This window comes from Pristis pectinata, chromosome 10 (assembly GCF_009764475.1).
Source record: "Pristis pectinata isolate sPriPec2 chromosome 10, sPriPec2.1.pri, whole genome shotgun sequence".
Lineage (NCBI taxonomy): Eukaryota > Metazoa > Chordata > Chondrichthyes > Rhinopristiformes > Pristidae > Pristis > Pristis pectinata.
In genome coordinates this window covers 92613787-92636964 of record NC_067414.1, presented here as the reverse complement: position 1 = coordinate 92636964, position 23178 = coordinate 92613787, and the positions used below count along the sequence as shown (strand labels likewise).

The window sequence follows — 23178 nt, the reverse complement described above, 5'->3', positions numbered from 1 at the left end:
TCTCCCTTCGAACACAGAAGGAGCTCGGCTCAAATGAGGACCTCTACCTCACGATGAGGAAAGTGAAGGAGCTCTCAGTGATCGATGGACGCAGGGCTCAGAACTGCGTCATCCTGTTGTCAAAGTAAGTGCAAAGATAAAGCAAGCAGGGCAGGGCGTTTGGTGGCAGTCAGGGTGGTGGGTGTCATCGGCTCAAGCAGCCAACTAGAATGGCTCCTACCTTAATCCCTACAGGGCATCATCAGTCATTTAAAGAGCAAATCAACCTCTTTACGTGACTGCACTTCAAGAGAATTCAATGGCTGTAATGCACTTTGGGGTATTCTGAGGTCATAAAAATGTGCAGACCATCCCCGGGTAATGAACAGGTTCCGATTTTACAGACATCCATCCATAAGTCAGAAAATACACAAAACATCACTCGATGTGGTAACCCTACCTCTGCAGTATTGTAATGAATGGCATCAAAAGCACATTGGACTCTCAAGAAAGAACAATTTACTAAAAGTGGAGAAAGAGAGAGGAAGGTAGTTCTGCTGTTCGTAGGAACGAACTATGTACGTACATCAGACTTTTGAATTTAATATAATGGGAGCTCATTTGTATGTAGGGTCCGTAAACCAGGCATTCATAACCCCGAGACGGCCTGTATATGAAAATGCAAGGTGTCTTTTTCTTTCTTGTTCCCGCTCTTTCTTACTCCTTCATTTTCACTTTCTTTCGGTCCACCTTCTCCTGGCAGTGGAGGAGGCTGAGGACTGACGTATCAGTGATGGAGTGGGAGGGGGAGTTGAAGTGACTGGCAATGGGGAGATGCAGACCACGTGGAGAGTGCAGAGGAGATTCACCAGGATGCTTCCTGGATTGGAGGACTTTAGTTATTGAGGGGGGAGGGAGATTGGGTGGGCTGGGCTTGTTTTTCCCAGAGCAAAGGAGGCTGAAGGGTGACCTGATGGAAGTATATAAGATTATGAGAGGGATAGATATGGTAGCGAGTCAGGATATTTATTCTCGTGGTAGGGGTATTATGGTTTGCAAGAAGTTGAAGATTGAAAGGGGATCTGGCCAGAGGAAGTGGTGGAATCAGATACAATCACAACGCTTAAGGGGCATTTAGAAAGATGCTTAAGTAAGCGAGGTACAGAAGGAATGGCAGACAAATGGGATCGGTGTAGATGGGCAAAATGGTCAGCATGGATGCTGTGGGCTGAAGGGCCTGTTTCGGTGCTGTACAACTCCACGATTCTGTACCTCGAAGGGGTTGTCACATACTGTGCTCCCGACTATTGGCGGGAAAATGCCGCCGTATCTCAGGGCCAAGGAGAAGAACTGAATCACTGACCTTTCACTGTTCGCCGCCGACCCTCGCCACCCACCCGCCGACTCTTCAGCTGACCACAGCCGAGCAACCGAGAACCTGAATTGGCCTGATTCTTTCTTTGCAACATTGCACGATAGTGCAGTGTTTGTGAAGGAAAGGACAAGACGTCCACTGCAACAGAGGGTAGTGGAAGCAGGATCAGTCAGGTCCTTCGACATGAACTGCATGGGCACTCGAAGAGAGAATAATTTGCAGGGGCCACAGGGAAAGAGCAGAAAACTGAGATGAACGCCATTGCCCCTCAGGGAGATGGGCACAGCGGCAAAGACCTGGGATCTGCTGAATTGCTTGCCAGTAGTCCAAGTGACTAACCCTTGGCTTGGAGTCATGATCAAATCACGTAGATGCCACGGTCAAGAGAGCTCACCGGCGCCTCTACTTCCTCAGGAGGCTAAAGAAATTCGGTTTATCCCCTTTCACTCTCACCAACTTTTATCGATGCACCATAGAAAGCATCCTATCTGGACGCATCACGGCTTGGTATGGCAACTGCTCTGCCCAGGACCACAAGAGACTGCAGGGAGTTGTGGATACAGCCCAACGTGTCACGGACACCAGCCTCCCCTCCTTGGACTCTGTCTTTACCTCTCGCTGCCTTGGTGAAGCAGCCAGCATAATCAAAGACCCCACCCACCCGGGTCATTCTCTCTTCTCTCCTCTCCCATCAGGTAGAAGATACAGGAGCCTGAGGGCACGTACCACCAGGCTTAAGGACAGCTTCTATCCCACTGTGATAAGACTATTGAACGGTTCCCTTATAGGATGAGATGGACTCTGACCTCATGATCTACCCTGTTGTGACCTTGCACCTTATTGCACTGCACTTTCTCTGTAGCTGTGACACCTTACTCTGTAGTGTTATTGTTTTTACCTGTACTACCTCAATGCACTCTGTACTAACTCAATGTAACTGCACTGTGTAATGAACTGACCTGTACGATAGGTACACAAGACAAGTTTTTCACTGTACAAGTGACAATAATAAACCAATACCAATACCAGTTGGGCAGGACAAGCTGGTGTTGTCCTTGGCTGAGAAGAGATTTGGCGGTGTACAAATTTATATCTACTTTAGACGGGGGGGGGGGGGGGGCGGGTAGTAAATCGAGGGAAGCTGTTCCTATTAGTGGATGGTTCAAGGACCAGGAGCGCAGATTTATAATTCTGGGTGAAATGTATGAGGGGGATATGAAGGGGAGAGCTTTTATTTACTCAGAGACTGGTTCTGATCCGGAATTCACAGGCAGCAGGGGGGTGGAAGCAGATTCAAGCTCTGCCTTCAAAAAGCCATTCTTGAGTCCCTGATGGAAAACCAACTGGAATCAGTCACCGTTTCCAAGAGGGGCAGCGGGTGGGGCAGGGGGTGGGCAGGTGAGGAAGTAACTGGAGCGATGAGAGTAGCAAATCCTTGGGAAGACAGGGGGCAAGTATCAGCGGCACCAATAGTAACCCTTCACGGAGGAGCTAATGTGGACAATCTATCATCCCTCCCAGTTTGTTTAACGTTTCACCTTCGATGTCGGCTGTGTGATACAACACAGACACAGAGCCATGCCATAGATTAATGAGGGAATTTTGCAGCAAATATAGAAAATGGTATGTTTTCAAAAAAAACAACATAATTCACCAGTATCTCTATTTTCAATGCATGATGTGTAAACAGTGGAGACGATGGTACGTTTAACCCATCTGTTAAAAAGCCCATTAAAAACGTATTTTCCCTGAACGTTGCCAATACCTCAATTAATAGGGCAAGCTCACTCGTCGGATACTAAATTATATGGACCAGCCTGGTTGGAAATATACCCTTCTATTGTGCTGAGTTGGCTAATCTCAAAAAAGGTCCATTGTCCCTCTTGCTGTAATAATCAGCCAAACAGCAAGCATGAGGTGGGAAATCCAGGGCGGACAAGATGGCCTGAATGGTCTCCTTCTCTGCCTTAAGTTTCTGTAGTTGCTCAGGTGTTCCACTTCAGAGGCTGGCTCCTGAGGTGGTAGATATGGTCAACCTCTGTGGAAGCAGAGCCCCAGCAAGAGGAAACACCTTCAGGAGTAGCAGAGAGGAGAATGAAGCACAAGCCTCTTTGATTGTTATGGCATTGTGTATGCCAACTCCCGGTAGACCTGTCTTGTCAATCCCATTCTCCTGCTGCGACTGCTGGCTCAGCAAATTATTCCACCTTATCCAATTGCCTTTCAGAAGCCCTGATTGACTCTGTTTCTATCCCTACACTGAGTTTCAGATCAGATCCAAACTCTGAGTGGAAAAGTTTTTTTTACCTTACATCTCCTTAATATCTTCAGCCTAGACCTTTAAATCTTTCTTACCAGGTCCTCGAACCATCCAGCAATGGGAAAACTCTGTTCAGCCTTCTCTGCTCTAAGGAGAGCGAGCCCAGTTTTTCCAGAACAACCCCTGGAGCTGAAGTCCACCCATTCCTGGAACCATTCTGGTAAAACTGTTCCACCCCCTCCCTGGGACTTTAACATCCATCCCAAATTGGATGGAATATCCCAGTGTTTTGTACAGCACAACTTCCCTCCCTCTATATTCCGTGCATCCATTTATGTATCCCAGGTTTCCACTGATGTTACTAACCACTCTCTCAGCATACTCTGCCATTTAAATTGGTAAATTTAAATTGGTTTATTATTGTGTCACAATTACTGAGGTACAGTGAAAAACTTTTGTTTTGCATGCCATCCATGTAGATCATTTCATTACAGCAGTGCATTGAGGTAGTACAAGGGAAAACAAGAACAGCATGAGGACTATAGTGTTACAGTTACAGAGAAAGTGCAGTGCAGGCAAACAATAAGGTGCAAGTCCATCACTAGGTAGATTGTGAGGTCAAGAGTCTATCTCATCATACTAGGGGACCATTCAATAATCTTATAACAGCAGGATAAAAGCTGTCCTTGAGCCTAGTGATACGTGCTTTTGGGCTTTTGTATCTTCTGCCCGATGGAAGGGGGGGAGAAGAGAGAATGTCTGGGGTGGCGGGGGTCTTTGATTATGTTGGCTGCTTGACCAAGGCAGCGAGAAGTGTAGACAGAGTCTATGGAAGGGAGGCTGGTTTCCGTGATGTGCTGAGCTGTGTCCACAACTCTCTGCAGTTTCTTGCAGTCTTGGGCAGAGCAGTTGCTGTACCAAGCCATGATGCATCCAGATAGGATGCTCTCTATGGTGCATTGATAAAAATTGATGAGGGTCAAAGGGGACATGCCAAATTTCTGTAGCCTCCTGAGGAAATAGGATTTAAGCACATACATACTCTGGACCCCCTGTCCCTGCACACCCTGTCAAAATATGCCTTGTAGTCGATTTAATCTCTGTTTATATTGCATCCCCCAGCTGGGCAGGGGCAGCCCCCTTGTCTATGTGACAGAAAATTCCAGGTTTAAGTCCCACCTCAGAGACTTGAGCACAGAATTCTGGGCTAGCACCCTGCTAGCAGCACTGAATTGTCAGGGGTTTGGCTCTGACTGGGACATTAAACCACAATCACATTAAAAATAATGACTGCTTTTTGAAAATGAGTGGGTTTGGCCCATGGGGTCTTTCACATCCATGTGAGACTTCAGATGGAGCCCAGTTTAACATGTCCAAACAACAGCACTAGAGGACTGCACCAAGGATTCAGCGTAGGTTATTCTGCGCAACCCTTTGTCATGAAGTTTTAGCACACAGCTAAATGTATGATCTAGAGGAGGATGCATGCTGCTGAAATTTGGTCCCACTAATTAGAACATGGAACATAGAACAGTACAGCACAGGAACAGGCCCTTCGGCCCATGATATTTGTGCCAAGTACGATGCCAAATTAAACTAATCCCTTCTGCCTGCACATGATACATCTCCTGCCATTCCCTGCATATTCATGTGCATATCTAAAAGCCTCTTGAACGCCTCCATCATATCTGCTCTACTACCACCCCTGCCAGTGCGTTGATTGAGGTAACTATGCAATACTGCAAATAGTGCAACTGGATGGCACAGTGGCACACCCAGTAGAGCTACCGCCTCAAAGCTCCAGAGATCTGGGTTCAATCCTGACCTCAGATGCTGTCCATGTGGAGTTTGCACCTTCTCCCCGTAACTGCATAGGTTTCCTCCGGGCGCTCCGGTTTCCTTCCACATCCCAAAGACATGCAGGTTGGTAGGTTAATTGGCTACTGTAAGTTGCCCCTAGTTTGTAGCTGAGTGGTAGAAGCTGAGGGGAGTTGATGAGAATGGGAAAACGATTGTGGGAAAGGGATTGCTCTGTGAGCTGGCATAAATCCGATGGGCCGAAGTAGCCTCCTTCTACGTAATAAGGAGATTCGAAAGTGCACAGGGTCTTTCAGAAAGAGTGGGTTTAAGGCAGCTGTGTTTCCATTCTAAATGTTCTTTTCTACTGTTAGGTTGAAGCTGTCCAATGAGGAAATCAAGCGGGCAATCTTGCAAATGGATGAACAGGAGGACTTGCCCAAGGACATGCTGGAACAAGTAAGAGCACTGACCTCCCCCCCCCCCCCCCCCCCCCCGGTGCTGTGGCAACTGGAAGAGAATTGAACATGCTTAGGGATGGACTACCTCAAGGTCGGGCACCATGTAGAAAGTTCCAATCTGCTGGACTGGGGTGAGTGAAGGGATTGAACCAGATGGCCCTGTAGGTGCCAACGTAGATCTCGGTGCCCAGTGACTGATGAGGGAAAATTGGCCACTCTCTTAACCCCTGCCTTACCGGAGACTGTGTGGCTGCCGGAGGAGGAAATGATTGGACTCGTTTCAGATTGGTTTAAAAATCTCGTAGTCAAAAAGTCCGTCATCATAATTCCAGGCAGTGTCCTCTGGACTGTTCATCGAGTCCAAGTGTACAACCTTGTCATAGGAGCAGGGGTAGGCCATTCGGTCCTATGAGCCTGCTGTACCATCCAATGTGACCATGGCTGATCCTCTATCTCAATACCATATTCCTGCTCTCACCATACTCCTTGATGCCTTTTGTGTCTAGAATTCTGTCTATCTCTGCCAACTCACACCAAGGCATTGGCCAGGGGATCCAAACCAAGGCTAATTCCAGTTCCCATTAGCTCACTGCAATGAGACAATGGCCAGAGAGTCGAGTCCAGCAGACACCTATTGCCTCACATGAGGACCAAGCCTCCTCGTAGATACATGTGGTCCTGTCAGTTCACATCAACACTGGGTCATGAGATCCAACCCATTATATTTTCCGGCTTCCATTAGCTTGTACCAAGTGTATGCTCATGGGATCTAACCTAGTAGACACTCTTGGCCCTACTGGCTGCCACCAAGACAGAAGATCCCTCCAATAGTTGGTCTAGGTTCTACCATCTCACTCCAAGACTATCGCCAAAGAGTCCTGCCAATTATCAAGGCCCACCTGAGCCAAAGACCACATGGCTAACTCTTAGCATAATTAGAACAAGCATGAACACATGAGATCTCAGCAGGAATCAAGGATAATTGCTTTCATTACATGCATACAGCTCCCAATTAAGCAAGGAGTGCAAGCTCATTGTTATTCCTGATCCAAATAAGCTCCATCCTGTCAACCATGTTGAACCATCTCGCCTGACAGGCTCCCTGGAACCGTAATTCTTCCAACAAGTTGATGTCAACTCATTCAAATGGAGTTGTTCGGTACATCTTCACGAATGTTACTGTGAGCACAGTGACTAATCCACGACCATGTGCAGGGATGGGATTCCATATCATTTAGCCGGCTTTAGATAATTGGTAATTTAGTGATAGATTTATTAATGTCACATGTCCCAAGATACAGCGAAAAGCTTTTGTTTCTGTGCCATCCAGACAGATCAATCCATACATAAGTACGTTGAGGTAGTACAAAAGGAAAACAGAATGCAGAATACAGCGTTACAGTTACAGAGAAGGTGCAGTGCAGGTGGACAAATAAAGTGCAAAGGCCGTAATAAGGTAGATTGGGAGATCAAGAGCTTATCTTTAGCATATAAGAGGTCCTATCAAGGGTCTTATAATAACGGTAGTTTGTGGAGGCCTGGTATCATTCTTCATTGCAACACTGGATGGCTGATGATAGGAAATTGATAGCTTCAATGCAGAGGGGAAATATCTGCTTCAGGCCCCACTACACTCCCCCCATACTGATTATTCCACTGATGGAGATGATGAGGTCAAAGACCTGTGTTTAACAACCCTTCAGGATAATTCCCTGCGACTACTTCCTCCACAGCTCCTCAAGTTCATCCCCGAGAAGAGCGACGTTGACTTGCTGGAGGAACACCGGCACGAGATCGAGCGCATGGCGAGGGCCGACCGTTTCCTCTACGAGATGAGCAGGTTGGTCACACGGTTAAGCAAGGGGCTGCAGGGGGCAGTAGGCCAGGAGTTTTCAGAATGCCTGCTGGAGTAGAGGAGCCTAGCTTCAAGGTTAGACCAGAGAAGCTGGTGTTGGTCATGGAGCAAAGAAGGTCGAGAGGTAGATTTGATATGTATGCCAGTTGATGTGATTAAATTGGTAAATTGGTTTATTATTGTCACACGTACCGACGGAGAGTGAAAAACTTAGTGACTCTGGAGATTACTCTGGAGAGGACACAGAGGAGATCCAGCGGGAGGTTGTCTACAATGGAATGTTTCATTCTGAGGAAAGGCTGATAGGCTGGGATTGATTTTCTCGAAGCAGAAGAGGCTGAGGTGTGACCTGATAGAGATGTACAGAATTATGAGGGGCATAGACGGTGTAGACAGGAGGAAACCTTTCCCTATAGCAGAGATGTGTATAGCTAGAGGACATAGGTCTAAGGTAAGGAGTAAGAGGTTTAGAGAGGATCAGAGTGAGAGGTTCAGAGAGGATCAGAGAAGGAACTTTCTCACCCAGAGGGTAGCTGGAATCTGGAACACACTGCCTGAGCGGGTGATGGAGGCAGAGACTGTCACAACATTTAAGTAGTATGTGAACGAGCTCTTGAATCGCCAAAGCTACAGACCAAGTGCTGGTGGGTGGGATTGGTATCGATGGATACTAGGTGGTCAGCATGGGCATGGTGGGCTGAAGGGCCTGTGTCTGTGCTGTATGGTTTTATGATTCTATGGTTCAGGTTGGGTAAATGGAGGGAAAACATTCCATTAGTGAATGGTTCAAGGTGTTCAAAGACAGGGGAATACATATCTAGAATGCTGTGCAAAAGATACAAGTGAGATGTGAGGAGAACAATGTTGTGTAGAGAGTACCTGTGATCTAGACCTCCCTGCCTGTGCAGCCAGCATGGTGGTGCAGGCTGTAGAGTTTCTGGCTTTATACTCCAGGGACCCAGGTTCAATCCCGACCTCGGGTGCTACTGGTGTGGAGCTTGCCCCTTCTCCCTGTGGATTTCTCCTGGGTGCACACAGTGCTGAAATGTTATTTGGCTCCTGTAAATGGCTTCTCATCCTCTATCCCTGTAATTTAGACCCTGGTGTAGGTAAGTAACAAAAGAATCAAAGGGGAGTTGATCAGCATGTGAGAGAGCTGGGCTTCTGAGGCAGAAGGGGAAGGGCAATAGGGCTGATAGAATTTCACTGCTGGAAGCCAGTATGGACCCAAGGGCATGAATGGCCTGTGTCATAATAAGTCAGGTAAGAAAGGGAGTCAATCTGTGCTTCCAAAGAGGAGTTGTGTGGGTTTTCGATGGAAGACAATCCATAAGTCTACTGCAGATGAGTTGGGAAATGGGACTGAATTGTTTTGTTTACGAGCACCGAAAAGCAAGATAAATTTGTAGATGATGGAAGTCCATGAAGAAACAGAACATGTTGGAAATACTCAGCAGATCAGGCAGCATCTGTGGAGCAAATGTTTCAGGTCAATTAACTTTTCTACAGAACGGAAGGCATTTATTTTGTCTGTTCTGATGAGAAGGGATTGACCTGAAATGTTAACTCTCTTCTTCTCTCTCCACGGATGATGACTGACCTTCTGAGTATTTCCAGCATTCCGTTGCTGTACAAGGAGCTGGCTTGGAAAGCATGAAACGATCGGACTTCTCCGCCTTGACATTTCTATGATTCAATGAATAATGGAGATAGGAAGAAGGATGTGCTGATAAATCTCCAAGAATGGCGATGGTCAGGATTTTAAATGTTGGGTCAAGTGGCCATTTCCTGTGCCTTATTACTCTATAAAGTCATCAGTTAAGTCCACCAAGTTCAAGGGAAAGTGGAGAATTGGTTTTATCGTCCCAGAATGTATAAAAAATAATAGTGAAAATAACAATGAGCATGTCATCATCTCGGTTGTGATGTCAACAAGCATCAGAGGAACAAACTGTGCATGCATCAGTTCCAAATAGCATGGAGGGTGTGGTAAATACAACTGAAGTTCGTAATGGCTGAAGAGTAGATTGGAGAGCAATCAGAACGTAGGTGAGATAGATAGACTCATGGGAGCTTACAGCGTAGAAGGAGGCCACTCAGTCCCAAAAATATGCCAGCCAACCTAATCCTACTTCCTAGCTTTCAATCTCTTGCCTCATCACGGGCACAACCCTCCCCAGCACTGAGGAGATCTTCAAGAGGCGGTGCCTCAAGAAGGCGGCATCCATTAATAAGAGCCCTCACCATCCAGGACATGCCCTCTTCTCGTTACTACCAGCGGGGAGGAGGTACAGGAGCCTGAAGACCCACACTCAACGATTCAGGAACATCTTCTTCCCCTCCGCCATCAGATTTCTGAACAGTCCATGAACCCATGAATACTACCTCGTTATTCCTTTTTGTTTGCAGTGTTTATTTATTTTTGTGATTCATAGTAATATTATGTCTTTGCACTGTACTGCGGCTGCAAAACAACAAATTTCATGACATATAAGTCAGTGATAATAATTCTGATTCTGATGTAGTACATCTACTTCTTGTCCGTGCGCTTTGTAAGTGAGTGGGCAGTTTCTGTCCCTCCCACACTTTCAGGCAATGAGCTTGGGACTCCCACAGCCCTATGACTTCTCACCCTTCGGCTCCTCCCTTCCCTTATGTTTATGCCCACTGGTTATTGCCATCCACTCCGAGGGAAGATGGCCCTCCCTGTTCACCAGACCCAAGTTTAGCAGAATTGTGAGCCCGCTGCCTGCAAACCCAGACCACTCCATTTGTCATCAGAGGCCCCCCACTGCTGCAGACCTAATGTGCGACTGTCCTTCAACCCACAGAATCGACCATTACCAGCAGCGCCTGCAGGCTTTATTCTTCAAGAAGAAGTTTGCAGAACGACTGGCGGAGGCAAAGCCAAAGATCGAAGGTAAGGCTGTCACAAGGTCGGAGTGAATAGTTGGGCGGTGAAACATTTTTCCGTACAATTGCATCTGCCTGGCATAAGGCATGGACTCAGACACCTGCAGATCTTCGCTTGCCACTTGTATCTCCAGAGTGGTCAACGCAGGTACATTTTTAACAAGCGGTAAATTATTGGATAGGTACTCTGCCACTTAAAGGGGCTACGTGCACACTCTCATTGGGTCATAGATTTATACAGCAGGGAAACAGGCCCCATCCAAGCTAGTCCCATTTGCCAGCATTTGGCCCGTAACCTTCTCAACCTTTCCTATCCATGTACCTGTCCAACTGTCTTTTAAAAGTTGTTATTGTACCTGTCTCAGCCACATGTTCTGGCAGCTCATTCCACATACATACCACACTTTGTGTAAAATAGTTGCCCCTCAAGTTCCTTTTAAACCCTCTCACCTTAAATCTATGCCCTCTAGTTCTATGCCCTCTAAGGGCAGACACAGTAGTGTAGCAGTTAGCATGACGCTGTTACAGCGCCAGTGACCCGGGTTCAATTCCCACCGCTGTCTGTAAGGAGTTTGTACGTTCTCCCCGTGTGTATGCATGGGTTTCCTCCGGGTGCTCCGGTTTCCTCCCACATTCCAAAGATGTACGGGTTAGAAAGTTGTGGGCGTGCTATGTTGGCGCCGGAAGCATGGCGACACTTGTGGGCTGCCCCCAGAACACTCTACACAAAAGATGCATTTCACTGTGTGTTTCAATGTACATGTGACTAATAAAGATAGTGTAGCGACTCACCGTCCGAGCAAGCGAACCGGCTCGGCGGTCAGCTCACGCGTCGTCAGTGCGGCGAGGCCCAAGATGGCATTGGGCATTCGTCTTCCCCGAGCAACAGGGAGAACCCGCGCACGGGAAAGGTTGATGATGTAGCGTATACGTCATTGCCGTTTTAAGTGGGCGGGAACAGTCTCTCTTAAAAGGCCTGCGCAAGGCGGGAAAATAAACCAGTTCTTGTTCTGAAACCCTTCGACTAGTGTCTTGTTTCTACATCGCGGTAGCAACCACTACAATAGCTTATATCTAGTTCTTGGTTCCCCTTCCCTGGGGAAAAAGACAGTGCGCATTCACCCTATCTATGCACCTCATGACTTTATACACCTCTATAAGATCACCTCTCAGTCTCCTACGTTCCAAGGAATAAAGTCCTAGCCTGTACAACCTCTCCCTACAACTCAGTCCCTCATGTCCTGGTCCTCTCATGTAGAGGCAGCATATAGTGGTGCAGCTGGTAGAGATACTGCCTCACAGTTACAACAACCCGGGTTCAATCCTGACCTCCAGGGCTGGCTGTTTGAAGTTGCACCTTCTCCCTATGACGGTGGGTTACCCCAGGGTGCTCTGGTTTCCTCCCACAACTCAAGGACGTGCAGGTTGGTAGGTTAATTGGCCCCTGTAAATTTCTCCTAGTGTGCAGGTGAGTGGTGGAATCTGGGAGGAGTTGAAGAGAAGGTGGGGAGAATAAAATGGGATTAATGTCGGATTGGTGTGAATGGGTGCTTGGTGGTCGGTGCAGATTTGGTGGACCAAAGGACCTGTTTCCATGCTGTTTGCCTCTATATTTCTTGGCATTGACCCATTGGTGCAAGGACCAGAGAAAGTGGGGAGCCAGTCAGGGAGAACTGATACAGCTATGTCTGCCATCAAGATCTTCTGTCACCTTTCCTAATCCACCCCCAACAGATTTCAGATTTTTTTGGGGATCTGGACACCAGTGACTAGGGGCGCTGAGATTTATTGTCCATTAGTGACCAGTGACATTTATTTTCCATCCCTAACTCCCCTTGGAAAGGTGCTGGGGAATCATCTTCTTGGACTGTTGCAGTTCTTCTACAGTGGACTTGCTTCGACGGTGGTGTTGCAGAGGGAGTTCCAGGATTTAGAGCCAGTGACGAGGAAGGACCATCGATGTATTTCCCGGACAGGCTGTTGTGTGGCTTGGAGGGGAACGTGGTGGTGGTGCTGTTCCCAGGTGGCTGCTGCCCTTTTCCTTCTTGGCGGTAGAGGTAGATGGTTTGGGAGGTGCTGTCAGACTAGCCCGAGTGAGTTAATGCAGTATATTTTGTAGATGATTCCCACTGCATCCACTGTGCACTGATGGTGCAGAGAATAAATGTTTAGAGTGGTTGATAGGCTACTAATTTCTCAATTTTTCTTACTGCCTAGAGGGAAGCCATGTGGTCTATCAATGCTGGTTGTCACTCCCCTTCCCCACATTGCCCTGGAACCCATTCTTGTTCACATGCCCATCAATTCCACCCTGGATCTCCTGCTGATGGACTAGAGGCAATTTACAGTGCCAAATTAATTTGCCATCCAATGTTTTTGGGATGTAGGAGGAAACCAGAGCACTCAGGGGAAACGTGTTCATGAGGAGAACATGCAAACTGCATGTAGACAGCACCCAAGGTCAGGATTGATTCCAGGTCACTGGAGCAGTGAGGCTCCGTTCTCAGATCCTTCTATTTCTGAGGCTGTGCCCTCTGGTCCTAGACTCTCCCACTACTGGAAACATCCTCTCCACGTCCACTCTATCCAGGCCTTTCAATATTCGGTAGGTTTCAATGAGATCTCCCCTCACCCTTCTCCAGCGAGTACAGGCCCAGAGCCATCAGAACCATTTTGGCCTTTATTTATTTACAACAACAAACAGCAAACCTCTTTCTAATGACAGTATCTTGGAAATTACAAATAAAGGATGTTTTGTTCCAAAGAGCTGATCACAATGTATTTTGTCTTGACCATTTCCAACTCCAGCAATCCTTCTAGCTTCCAAAGAGCTGTCTCAAAGCAAGAGGCTCAAGCAACTGCTGGAGGTGGTGCTTGCATTCGGGAACTACATGAACAAGGGCCAGAGGGGGAACGCTTTTGGCTTCAGGATTTCCAGCCTCAACAAGATTGGAGACACCAAGTCAAGCATCGACAGGTACTCCAGGATCTGCCAGAACCAAAACCTAGCCTGTCCGATTCTAAGCTTGGAGAGAGGGAGCTGCGGTGTAGCATTCAGCAGAAATTTCTTTGCCGCGGGGATTGGTTAGAAATTGGTGAATTGGTTTATTATTGTCACGTGTACCGAGGTACAGTGAAAAACTTTGTTCTGCATGCCGTCCGTATGGATCATTTCATCACATCAGTACATCGAGGTAGTACAAGGGAAAAGCAATAATGGAACGCAGAATATAGTGTTACAGAGAAAGCGCAGTGCAGACAGACAATAAGGTGCAAGGGCCATGACGAGGTGGATTGTGAGGTCAGGAGTTCATCTTATACTAGGGGATCAGAATGTAGAAGTTGCTGCAACAAGGAGTGGCTGAGGCAGACATCAGATGTCTTCATAGAGAAGCTGGATATGCTGAAGAGGAAGCATAAGATAGTATGGGCTGGGCCAAATGTCTTGCTTCTCTTTGCAGATTCTTGCACCCCTTCTCACTGTAAAGTGACTAATATTGTTCTGGCAGTTCATTCCAAGCATTCATTTGCTTACTGTGTCCAGTCACCTTCTTCTGAGCCTCATCCTGTTCCGTCTTCCCATTTTCATCAGAGCCACAGACAGGGTTCAACTTATTGACAGCCTTAAGCACCTCAGTAAGGTCACCCCACAGTCTGCACCAGTGAAAATAAACTCAGCACCAATAACTTTGACCATTAGCTCCTGTATCCAACTCTACCGCTGAGGGGACAGTAGCTTTGGAGAAACCCACTTAAAAACAAAGGTGAAAACACGCAAGAGACTGCAGGTGCTGGAAATCTGGAGCAACACACACAAAATGCTGGAGGAACTCAGCGGGTCAGGCAGCATCTATGGAGGGAAATGGACAGTTGATGTTTCAGGACCCGAAACATCAACTGTCCATTTCCCTCCGCAGATGCTGTCTGGCTCGTTGAGCTCCCCCAGCGCTTTTGTGCGTTACTCCGGTCAAAAGCAAAACTCTATTCCTGAATCTTTTCACATTACTTTCTTTAGAAGCCTCCTGAAAACGTGTCTCTCTGGCCAATCGTTTTGTCCTTTGGTTGCCACTTCCATCTCTTCAAGTTCTGCACATGTAGGTAATTTCAGTCGACGGCCGGTGCCCAATGAATTTCGGTGCAAGGCAGGTGTCCTGTAAACCGCAGGTGTAATTGTGGGAGGTGATTATTTCCTCGAAGAGAACATAGAACACTACAGCACGGTACAGGCCCTTCGGCCCACAATGTTGTGCCGACATTTTATCCTGCTCTAAGATCTATCTAACCCTTCCCTCCTACATAGCTCCCCATTTCTTTATCATTCATGTGTCTATCTAATGTTTGTGTGTGAGGAAGCAACTGAACTCTGAGCTCTCCAGAACTAACGATGAACTTCACTGGTTCTCTCAATTCCAGGAGCATCACACTGTTACACTATCTGATCATGATATTTGAAAAAAGCTACCCAGGGATTCTCAACATCCATTTAGATTTACTCCATGTACCAGAGGCAGCCAAAGTCAAGTAAGTGACCGGATGAAAATGGTATCACATAGACAGCTTGTGCTGCTCTGCCGTTTCTACATTCCGCTCCTCTTCAAGTGTGCAAGGATGCACACAGGTACACTCAAACGATTTTGTGCACACATGCATGCAACTGGGCAGCCCAGGGGCCAGCGAGTTGAGCCACTGGCTCACAGCGCCAGAGACCCAGGTTCCATCCTGATCTCCGGTGCTGTCTGTGTGGAGTTTGCATGTCCTCCCTGTGACTGCATGGGTTCTGCACCCCGCCCTTGGGTTCCCCAGTTCCCTCCCACATCCCAAACATGTGGGAGTCGGTCGGTTAGTTGGTCACTGTAACTTGTCCCAAGTGCATAGGTGAGAGTCAGAATCTGCAGGGAAAGTTGAAGGGAATGTGGGATTAACACAAGATGGGTGGTTGATGGTCAGTTTGGATGGGCTGAAGGGCCTGATTCTGTGCTGTATCTCTCCACGACTCTCTGATCCTATTTTCACAGGTATACTCACACATGTGCATAGTTGCACACTTACAGCCATGTGCACACACATAAAGCCATGCATGCACACCTGTGTGCACAGAAACATACACATGCATACACAGCACCTGCACATGAGGATATCATATACCCACATAGACACATACACAGGTGCACACACATCACACACACTAGCACCACGCCCTTGCAAATGAACACACAGCCACGCAGAGACACACATATCAGATGGTTATGTATTGAAAACTCAGTTAGGAGACCGATCGGTCATTCAGATCGTATACTGAAACAGTGACCTTGTCCGGCCCCTCAAATGGATGGCAAAGAAGTCATGGCAGTGTTTCAGAGAGGACCAGGTGAATTATCCTTGGTCTCCGAGCCAATCTTGACCCCTCAACCAAAATCACTTTGGATGGGAGGAGGAAACCACACGTTAATTTGTGACGAAGAAAAGTACTTCGCTTCCTTCTCCTTAAACCTTCATTCATACAGAAAATGTATTAAATCATACCAAGGACTCTTGAGGACAGGTGGGGCATTTAGAACTGTATGCAAGGCATGACTATCTTTCTGAATTTAATTAACTGTGTCTATTTCAACACAGCCTGGTAGAATTGGACAAAGAGATCAACAATCTGAAGAATGGATTGAAGGCTTTGGAATCTGTAAGTATCACCTGGCCAGAGGTTTATATAATAAATATAACAAAAATCAGTTCTGGCGAAGGGTCTCAGACCTGGAAAGTTGCTCTTTCCACAGATGAGTTTTTCCAGCATTTTCTGTTATTTCATATTTCCAGTGTCTGTAGTTTTTTTATGGTTTTATTTTATATGATTCCTTCATGGGATGTGGATTTGGCTGTTGGTGCTACATTTATTGTCTGAACTTAATTGTCCCAGAACTGAGGAGAGAGTTAACCTCATTGGTCTGAGTCACATAATGAGGGCTGATTTTCTCTCTCTAAAGAATATTAATGGATTGGATGGGTTTTTACAACAATTTAGTAGTTGCCATTATTGATACCAGCTTTAAAATCCTGGTCTATTTAGTTTAATTGCAGTGAGATTGGATATCATGTTCCTAGATCAGGCCTAGGAACTGGGCTTGATCCAGACCAAAGGCAACTGGGGATGGGCGATACATGAGGCAACACCCATAATGTGCAACTGAAAGGAAAAGTTCCCATTGCTCCAAGGATCTATAAACCTCTGCCCTTTATTCCTCCTCTCCAAGCTGTTAACCAGGTTGCCAAGCCAGGAGGTGCAGGCTCTTGAGTTGGGCTTTCTTCCACCTCTAAAGATTGCCAGCCTCTACCAGGCCAATGCGAGCTCATGGGGTTGACCCCAAGGGATAAACCAACTCGTCGGACCCGAGATGCCCCTGTTGATTCATTGTCAGTCATTAGTGTTAGGGCGTGCAATAGTGGCTGCACCTTGTACTCTGCTTCCATTGGAATTGGAACTGGTTTATTATTGCCACATGTACCGAGATACAGTGAAAAGCTTTTGTTTGCATGCCATCCAGACAGATCATTCCAAACATAATTACATTGCGGTGGTACCAAAAAAACAGAATGAAGAATATAGTGTTACAGTTACAGAGAAAGTGCAGTGCAGGTAGATGAATAAGGTGCAAGGGCCACGACAAGGTAGATTGGAAGATCTTTTAGTGCATGAGAGGTCCATTCAAGAGGCTAATAATAATGGGATAGAAGCTGCCCTTGAGCCTTGTGGTACGTACTCTCAGACTTTTGTATCTTCTGCCTGACAGGAGGAGGGAAGTGATAATGACAGGCGTGGGAGAGGTCTTTGCTTATGTTGGCTGGTTTCCCAAGGATTGGGAAGTATAGACAGAGTCAGTGGACGGGAGGCTGGTCTGTGTGGTGGACTGGGCTGTGTCCACAACTCTGCAGTTTCTTGCAGTCCTGGGCAGAGCAGTCGCCATACCAAGCCAGATAGGATGCTTTCTATAAAAATTGGTGAGGGTCATCCGGGACATGCCGAACGAATTTAAGGGATAGGTTAGGTGGGGAGGGTTGTGCCTGTGAATGAGGGGTGACCTTATTGAAATATGTAAAATCCCATAGAGGCATGATGGGGGTAGATGTCAAGATGTTCTCACTAGCGGAGGGGTGGGGGTGGGAGGTGGGGGGGGGGGGTGGACTGTCACAAGATAAGGGTGCAGCCATTTACAACCGAGGTATGTAGAAAGTTCCTCTTGCAGACGGTGGTGGTGAATCTCTGGAATTCTCTGCCCTGGAGAGTTGTGGAAGCTAGATCATTAGATATACTTAAAGTGAAAGTAGATGAACTTTTGAAAGAGTGGGAACTTGAGAGCTGTGGGGAACGGGCACAGAGGAGGAGATGAATCCTGAGGTAGGTCACCCATGATGATATTGAACAGTAGGGGCCTGATGGCCAACTCCTGCTCCTATTTTCTTGTGTCTTGCTGATGCAGCACTTGCCTTCAATTCAGAGAATGCTGGAATGAATCCCAGTTCTGAGTGAACTTTGAACTTGTTTACTTTCTATGAGAATTCTCTGTCATTTTTCGGTTGTGGGGAGAAGGGTGTTAGGACCCTTTGTTTTTTTTAAAAAATCGAATAAGAAATCCACATCAGAAAACAAAATCGTGATTACATTTCCTACAGAATGTGTAAGGGAGGAAGTCTGTGAGGGAGCTGAAGGGATTTGTTTGTAACGAAGTCTGAATTGTTTAGTTTATCTTTCACACCAGGGATCTCTAGGCATCTATTTCCACGTCTCGAGGCTGCTGCGGTCTACATAGAGGAATGTGTCTTGTGTACGTGCCTGATGTCCTATCTGTGTTTGTGAAGTAGGTTTATCAGAGTGGTGAGCAAGACGAATGCGGACATGTGTGTGACCCTCTTCAATTACTAATGAACTCATGGGCTTGATTTGGACTGTGGTCATCGGGTGGGGCTGTGTGGAAATGAGTTCGAATCATGAGAAGTTAAAACCTTCGTCCAAGTCTCTCTGCATTGCAACGGGACCTTGGTGTTCATGTCTCAGGATCCCTGAAGGCAACACCACAGATAGATAAGGTCAGAGAGCCATAAATTCATACAGCACAGAGTCATGCAGCATATCAAGTACCCATCTGTGCAAATCAAGTGAATGTGAGGGATTTTGCACAGACAGCATGGGTGATACCTCTCCAGCCATAGATTCTCCATGTCTCCCGAGAGCAGGGAAACAAGATGGTGGCCATGTCTGTCATCTGGATGATAGCGGGAGGTTAGTGTTGGGTTTGAGGTCTCTAACTTTGCAAAGTGTTTTGCTTAAGTGGTCAAGGGCTGCGCTGGCTCTCTGGTGGCAGAGTTAGACTTCGTCATCAATATCCGCTTCCTCTCAGAGGTGGCTCCCAAGGTACGGAAGGTGGTTTTCCTATAGTGTGAAATCATCAGTTTTGTCGGAACAGAGAGACAGTATTTTATCCAAACGATAATGACAGTATTTTAGCCAAGCTTCAGGTTCCAGTCTGAAGCAAAAGAGGGAACAGAAGGCACGAGAGGTAACATTGCAGTTATATAGGACCCTGGTCAGACCCCACTTGGAGTACTGTGCTCAGTTCTGGTCGCCTCACTACAGGAAGGATGTGGAGGCCATAGAGAGGGTGCAGAGGAGATTTACAAAGAGATTTTCCCTTTTGATTCTTAGTGTCACTGGCCTACACAACAGGGTAATCTTCAGCACCCAATTAACCTACTAGCACATCTATAGGAGTGGGAGGAACTGGAGCCCCCCAGGGGAAATCCACACAGTCACAGGGAGAATGTGCAAACTCCACACAGACAGCACACCAAGTCAGGACTGAACCTGGTCTCTAAGTTGCCAGAGAGCTCGTCTGATTCCTACTATAAGAACAGAAATAAGTTCAGCTCTCTGCTAAAGAGTCAGAAGACTTGAAGCTATTCCATCACTTTCCCTGTCAGCTTGCTGTGACTGAACCAGCTCAGTGCTGCAATGGGCTTCGGACCACATATACGCAAGACCACCTCCGTAACATCGCTCCTGCCTCAGGTCTTTTGTTACCCAGACATGACCTTCCACTGCACACTCCAGTCAGTCTCTCACCTTCCACCGTAAATATGCGGCCATCGAGAATTTTGTTGTCCTTGCCCTAACCCACACTAGGCCCTAGTCACGCATCACACCTGTTGTTGCTGGTCAGCATGATTATATAATCACAGTCAAGAAGGCGTACAGCATGCTTGCATTCATTTGTCGAGGCACTGAGCTCAGGAGTCAGTAAGCTATGTTGCAGCTTTATAAAACTCTGGTTAGGCTGCATCCGGAGTATTGCATTCAATTCTGATCGCCCTATTACAGGAAGGATGTGGAGGCTTTGGAGAGGATGCAGAAGAGGTTTACCAGGACGCTGCCTGGATTAGAGGGCATGTGCTATGAGGAGAGGTTGGACAAACTTTGGTGCTGTCTCTGGAGCGGTGGGGGCTGAGGGGAGACCTGACAGAAGTTTATAAAGTTATGAGAGGCATAGATAGAGTAGACAGCCGGCATCTTTTTCCCAGGGTTGAAATGTCTAATACATCTAATACATTCTAATACAAAGGGCATGCATTTAAGGTGAAAAAGGGGGAAAGTTTAAAGGAGATGTGCGGGGCAGGTTTTTTTTTTACATAGAGAGTGGTGGGTGCCTAGAATGCACTGCCAGGGGTGGTGGTGGAGGCAGCTACGATAGAGGTGTTTAAGAGGATCTTAGATAGGCCCATGAATGTGCAGAGAGTGGAGGGATATGGACCACGTGCAGTCAGAAGGGATTAGTTTAATTAGGCATCATTAGCTTAATTAGTTCTGTACAACATCGTGGGCTGAAGGGCCTGTTCCTGTGATGTGGTGTACTGTTCTATGTTCTGTAAGTTTAAAGTTCGAATACCTCCCTACCACTGTAATCTCATATGGTTCTGAGGTACCCGAGGTCCACCAAGTCTGGCCACTCCACCTTTGACCCCAAGCTCTGGACTTGCCTCCCGAGACTTTTCCACCTCTCCACATCCCTCCCCTCCTTTGCAGCGCTCCTTAAGACCTACCACTCCAACTGAGCTGTTGGTCATGTGCCCCTTTACATGACAGCATAATTTAGGTTTCAGGGAGGGTGAGGAGCAGAGACAACGAGGGGAATGTCTGCGATAGGGTGACGTCCAAGTTTGTCCAGGTAACATTACTTTCTGTACTGGCAGTGGGAGATGGAAAAGAAAGAAAAAGACATGTTGGAAACTGTCAGATGAGGAACATTGCAGACTCTGGAAATCTGAAATAAAAATATAAAGTATTAGAAATGCTCAGCAGGTCAGGCAGCGTGACTTTGCTCAACAGTTTCAGATAACCAGCCTTTCCTGTTCGTGACAGAACTGTCCTGTTCTGATTGACGTAAAGTCATCCACCCGCAACATTAACTGAAAATAAAATAAACCCTGCAGACTCTGAAACAAAAACAGTAACTGCTGGAAACACTCTGCAAGTCAGGCAGTGTCTGTGGAAGAAGAAAGTTAACATTTTGAATCTGGGATCCTTGAAGGGTACCAACCTGAAACATTAACTGTTTCTCTTTCCACAGATGCTACCTGGCCTGCTTAGTGTTTCCAGCATTTTCCATATTTGTTTCACCTGTAACATTAACTTACTTTTACTCTCTCCACAGACGCTGTCTGATCTGCTGAGCATTTCCAATGCTTTATGTTTTTATTTCAGATTTCCAGGGTCTGCAATGTTCCTCGTCTGACAATTTCCAACATGTCTTTTTCTTTCTTTTCCATCTCCCACTGCCAGTACAGAAAGTAATGTTACCTGGACAAACTTGGACGTCACCCTATCGCAGACATTCCCCTCGTTGTCTCCGCACTTCACCCTCCCCGCAACTTAAATTACGCTGCATTTTCCAGTTCTGAGGAAAGGTGATCAACCTGAAACGTTGACCACATTTCTCTCCCCACAGATGCTGCCTGACCTGCTGAGTGTGAACTCAAGTTGAAGTAGTTGCTGTTGATAACTCTGCCTTCAGTGGAAGGGAGATGTCAGGTAGAGAAGTTGGTGCAGAGAGATGATTCTGATGGCAGGACGGGAACAGGCCCTTCGGCCCAACTCGTCCATGCTGACCAGGGTGCCCACCTAAGCTGGTCCCATTTGTCTACATTTGGCCCATATCCCTCTAAACCTTTCCTATCCATGTATTTATCCAAACATTATCAGGAGGGGATCTGATGATGAACCGCCTTCTTTAGTAAGAGTCCTGGGTGAAAGTGAAAATAAAATGCATTTGTACCTCATGGTCAGAATGTCCCAAATTGCACTCTGATTGAAGCAAAACACAAGCTGCTGGAGGAACTCAATGGGTCAGGCAGCATCTGCAGAGGTGAATAGTCGAGACCCTTCATCTGGACAGAAAGAGTAGAGGGGACATAGTCAGGATAAAGAGGCAAGAGCTGGCAAGCGATAGGTGGATCCAAGTGAGGAGGGGTTGATTGGCAGATGGAGGAGGAAGGGTGAGAGTAGCGACAAGAAGCTGGGAGGTGACGGGTGGAGGTGACAGAGGGCTGCAGATGATGGGATCTGATAGGACAGGAAGGCGGAGCATGGAACCAAATAAGGGAGGTGGGGAGGGGGGCAGATGGGAGGAGTGGGGGGAGGGGACCCAGTGGGAGGAGTGTGTGGGTGATGGGCAGACGGAGGAGGTGGGGTGGGGAAAGAAAGGTTTGACGGGGAGGTGGGAGGGGGTGTTGGAAAGGAGGGTTTGTGTGAGGGGATCTGGGTGGATCAGAAGGAGAGAGAGAGAGGGACAGGGGGGAAACGGGTTACCTGAAATTGGAGAGTTCAGTGTTCATGTCATCGGGTGTTAGAACTACCCAGGCGGAATATGAGGTGCTGTTCCTCTAGCTTACGTTTGGCCTCACCCTGGCAGTGGGGGAGACTAACAGGTCGGTGTGGGAATGGGGAGGGGAATTAAAATGGCCGGCAACCGGGAGCTGCAGATGGTCATGGTGGATGGAGCGCAGGTGCTCAGCAAAGTGGTCCCCTTTTATCTTCCCCGCATTCCCATCGACTTCCTCCAGATTCCCACCACTCACCCACACACTAGGAGCCATTCACAGCGGCCAGTTAACCCACCAACCCGCACATCTTTGGGGTGTGGGAGGAAACCGGAGCACCCGGAGGAAACCCGCGCGGTCACGGGGAGAACGTGCAGACTCCACATCGATGGCACCCGAAGTCAGGATTGAACCCGGCTCTCCGGCACTGTGAGGCAGAGGCTCTACCTGCTGCGTCACCGTGCTGCATGGTAGCATCAGCCCTCAAGTGACCCTCTCCTTCCCTTCTCTCTCCCCTAGGAGCTGGACTACCAGAAGAGTCGCATGCGGAGCTCTGAGGACAAGTTTGTTCCGGTCATGAGTGACTTTATTACCGTTGCCAGCTTCAGCTTCTCCGAGATGGAGGACCTTCTGACTGAGGCGAAGGACAAGGTGGGTAAACAATTGGAGGGTTTAAGCC

General features: G+C 47.4%; 1 protein-coding gene across 4 annotated transcripts in view; it reads left to right on the top strand.

The window, feature by feature from the left end:
- daam2 (dishevelled associated activator of morphogenesis 2) overlaps positions 1-23178 on the top strand; it is a 327537-nt gene that overhangs the window by 244078 nt on the left and 60281 nt on the right. For all 4 annotated transcript variants that reach the window (XM_052024252.1, XM_052024248.1, XM_052024249.1 and 1 more), the window contains 8 exons: positions 18-124; positions 5786-5870; positions 7606-7712; positions 10559-10647; positions 13449-13617; positions 15054-15161; positions 16257-16317; positions 23019-23150. In XM_052024252.1, the coding sequence (XP_051880212.1) occupies positions 18-124; positions 5786-5870; positions 7606-7712; positions 10559-10647; positions 13449-13617; positions 15054-15161; positions 16257-16317; positions 23019-23150 (858 nt within the window). The remainder of the gene's footprint in view (positions 1-17; positions 125-5785; positions 5871-7605; positions 7713-10558; positions 10648-13448; positions 13618-15053; positions 15162-16256; positions 16318-23018; positions 23151-23178) is intronic.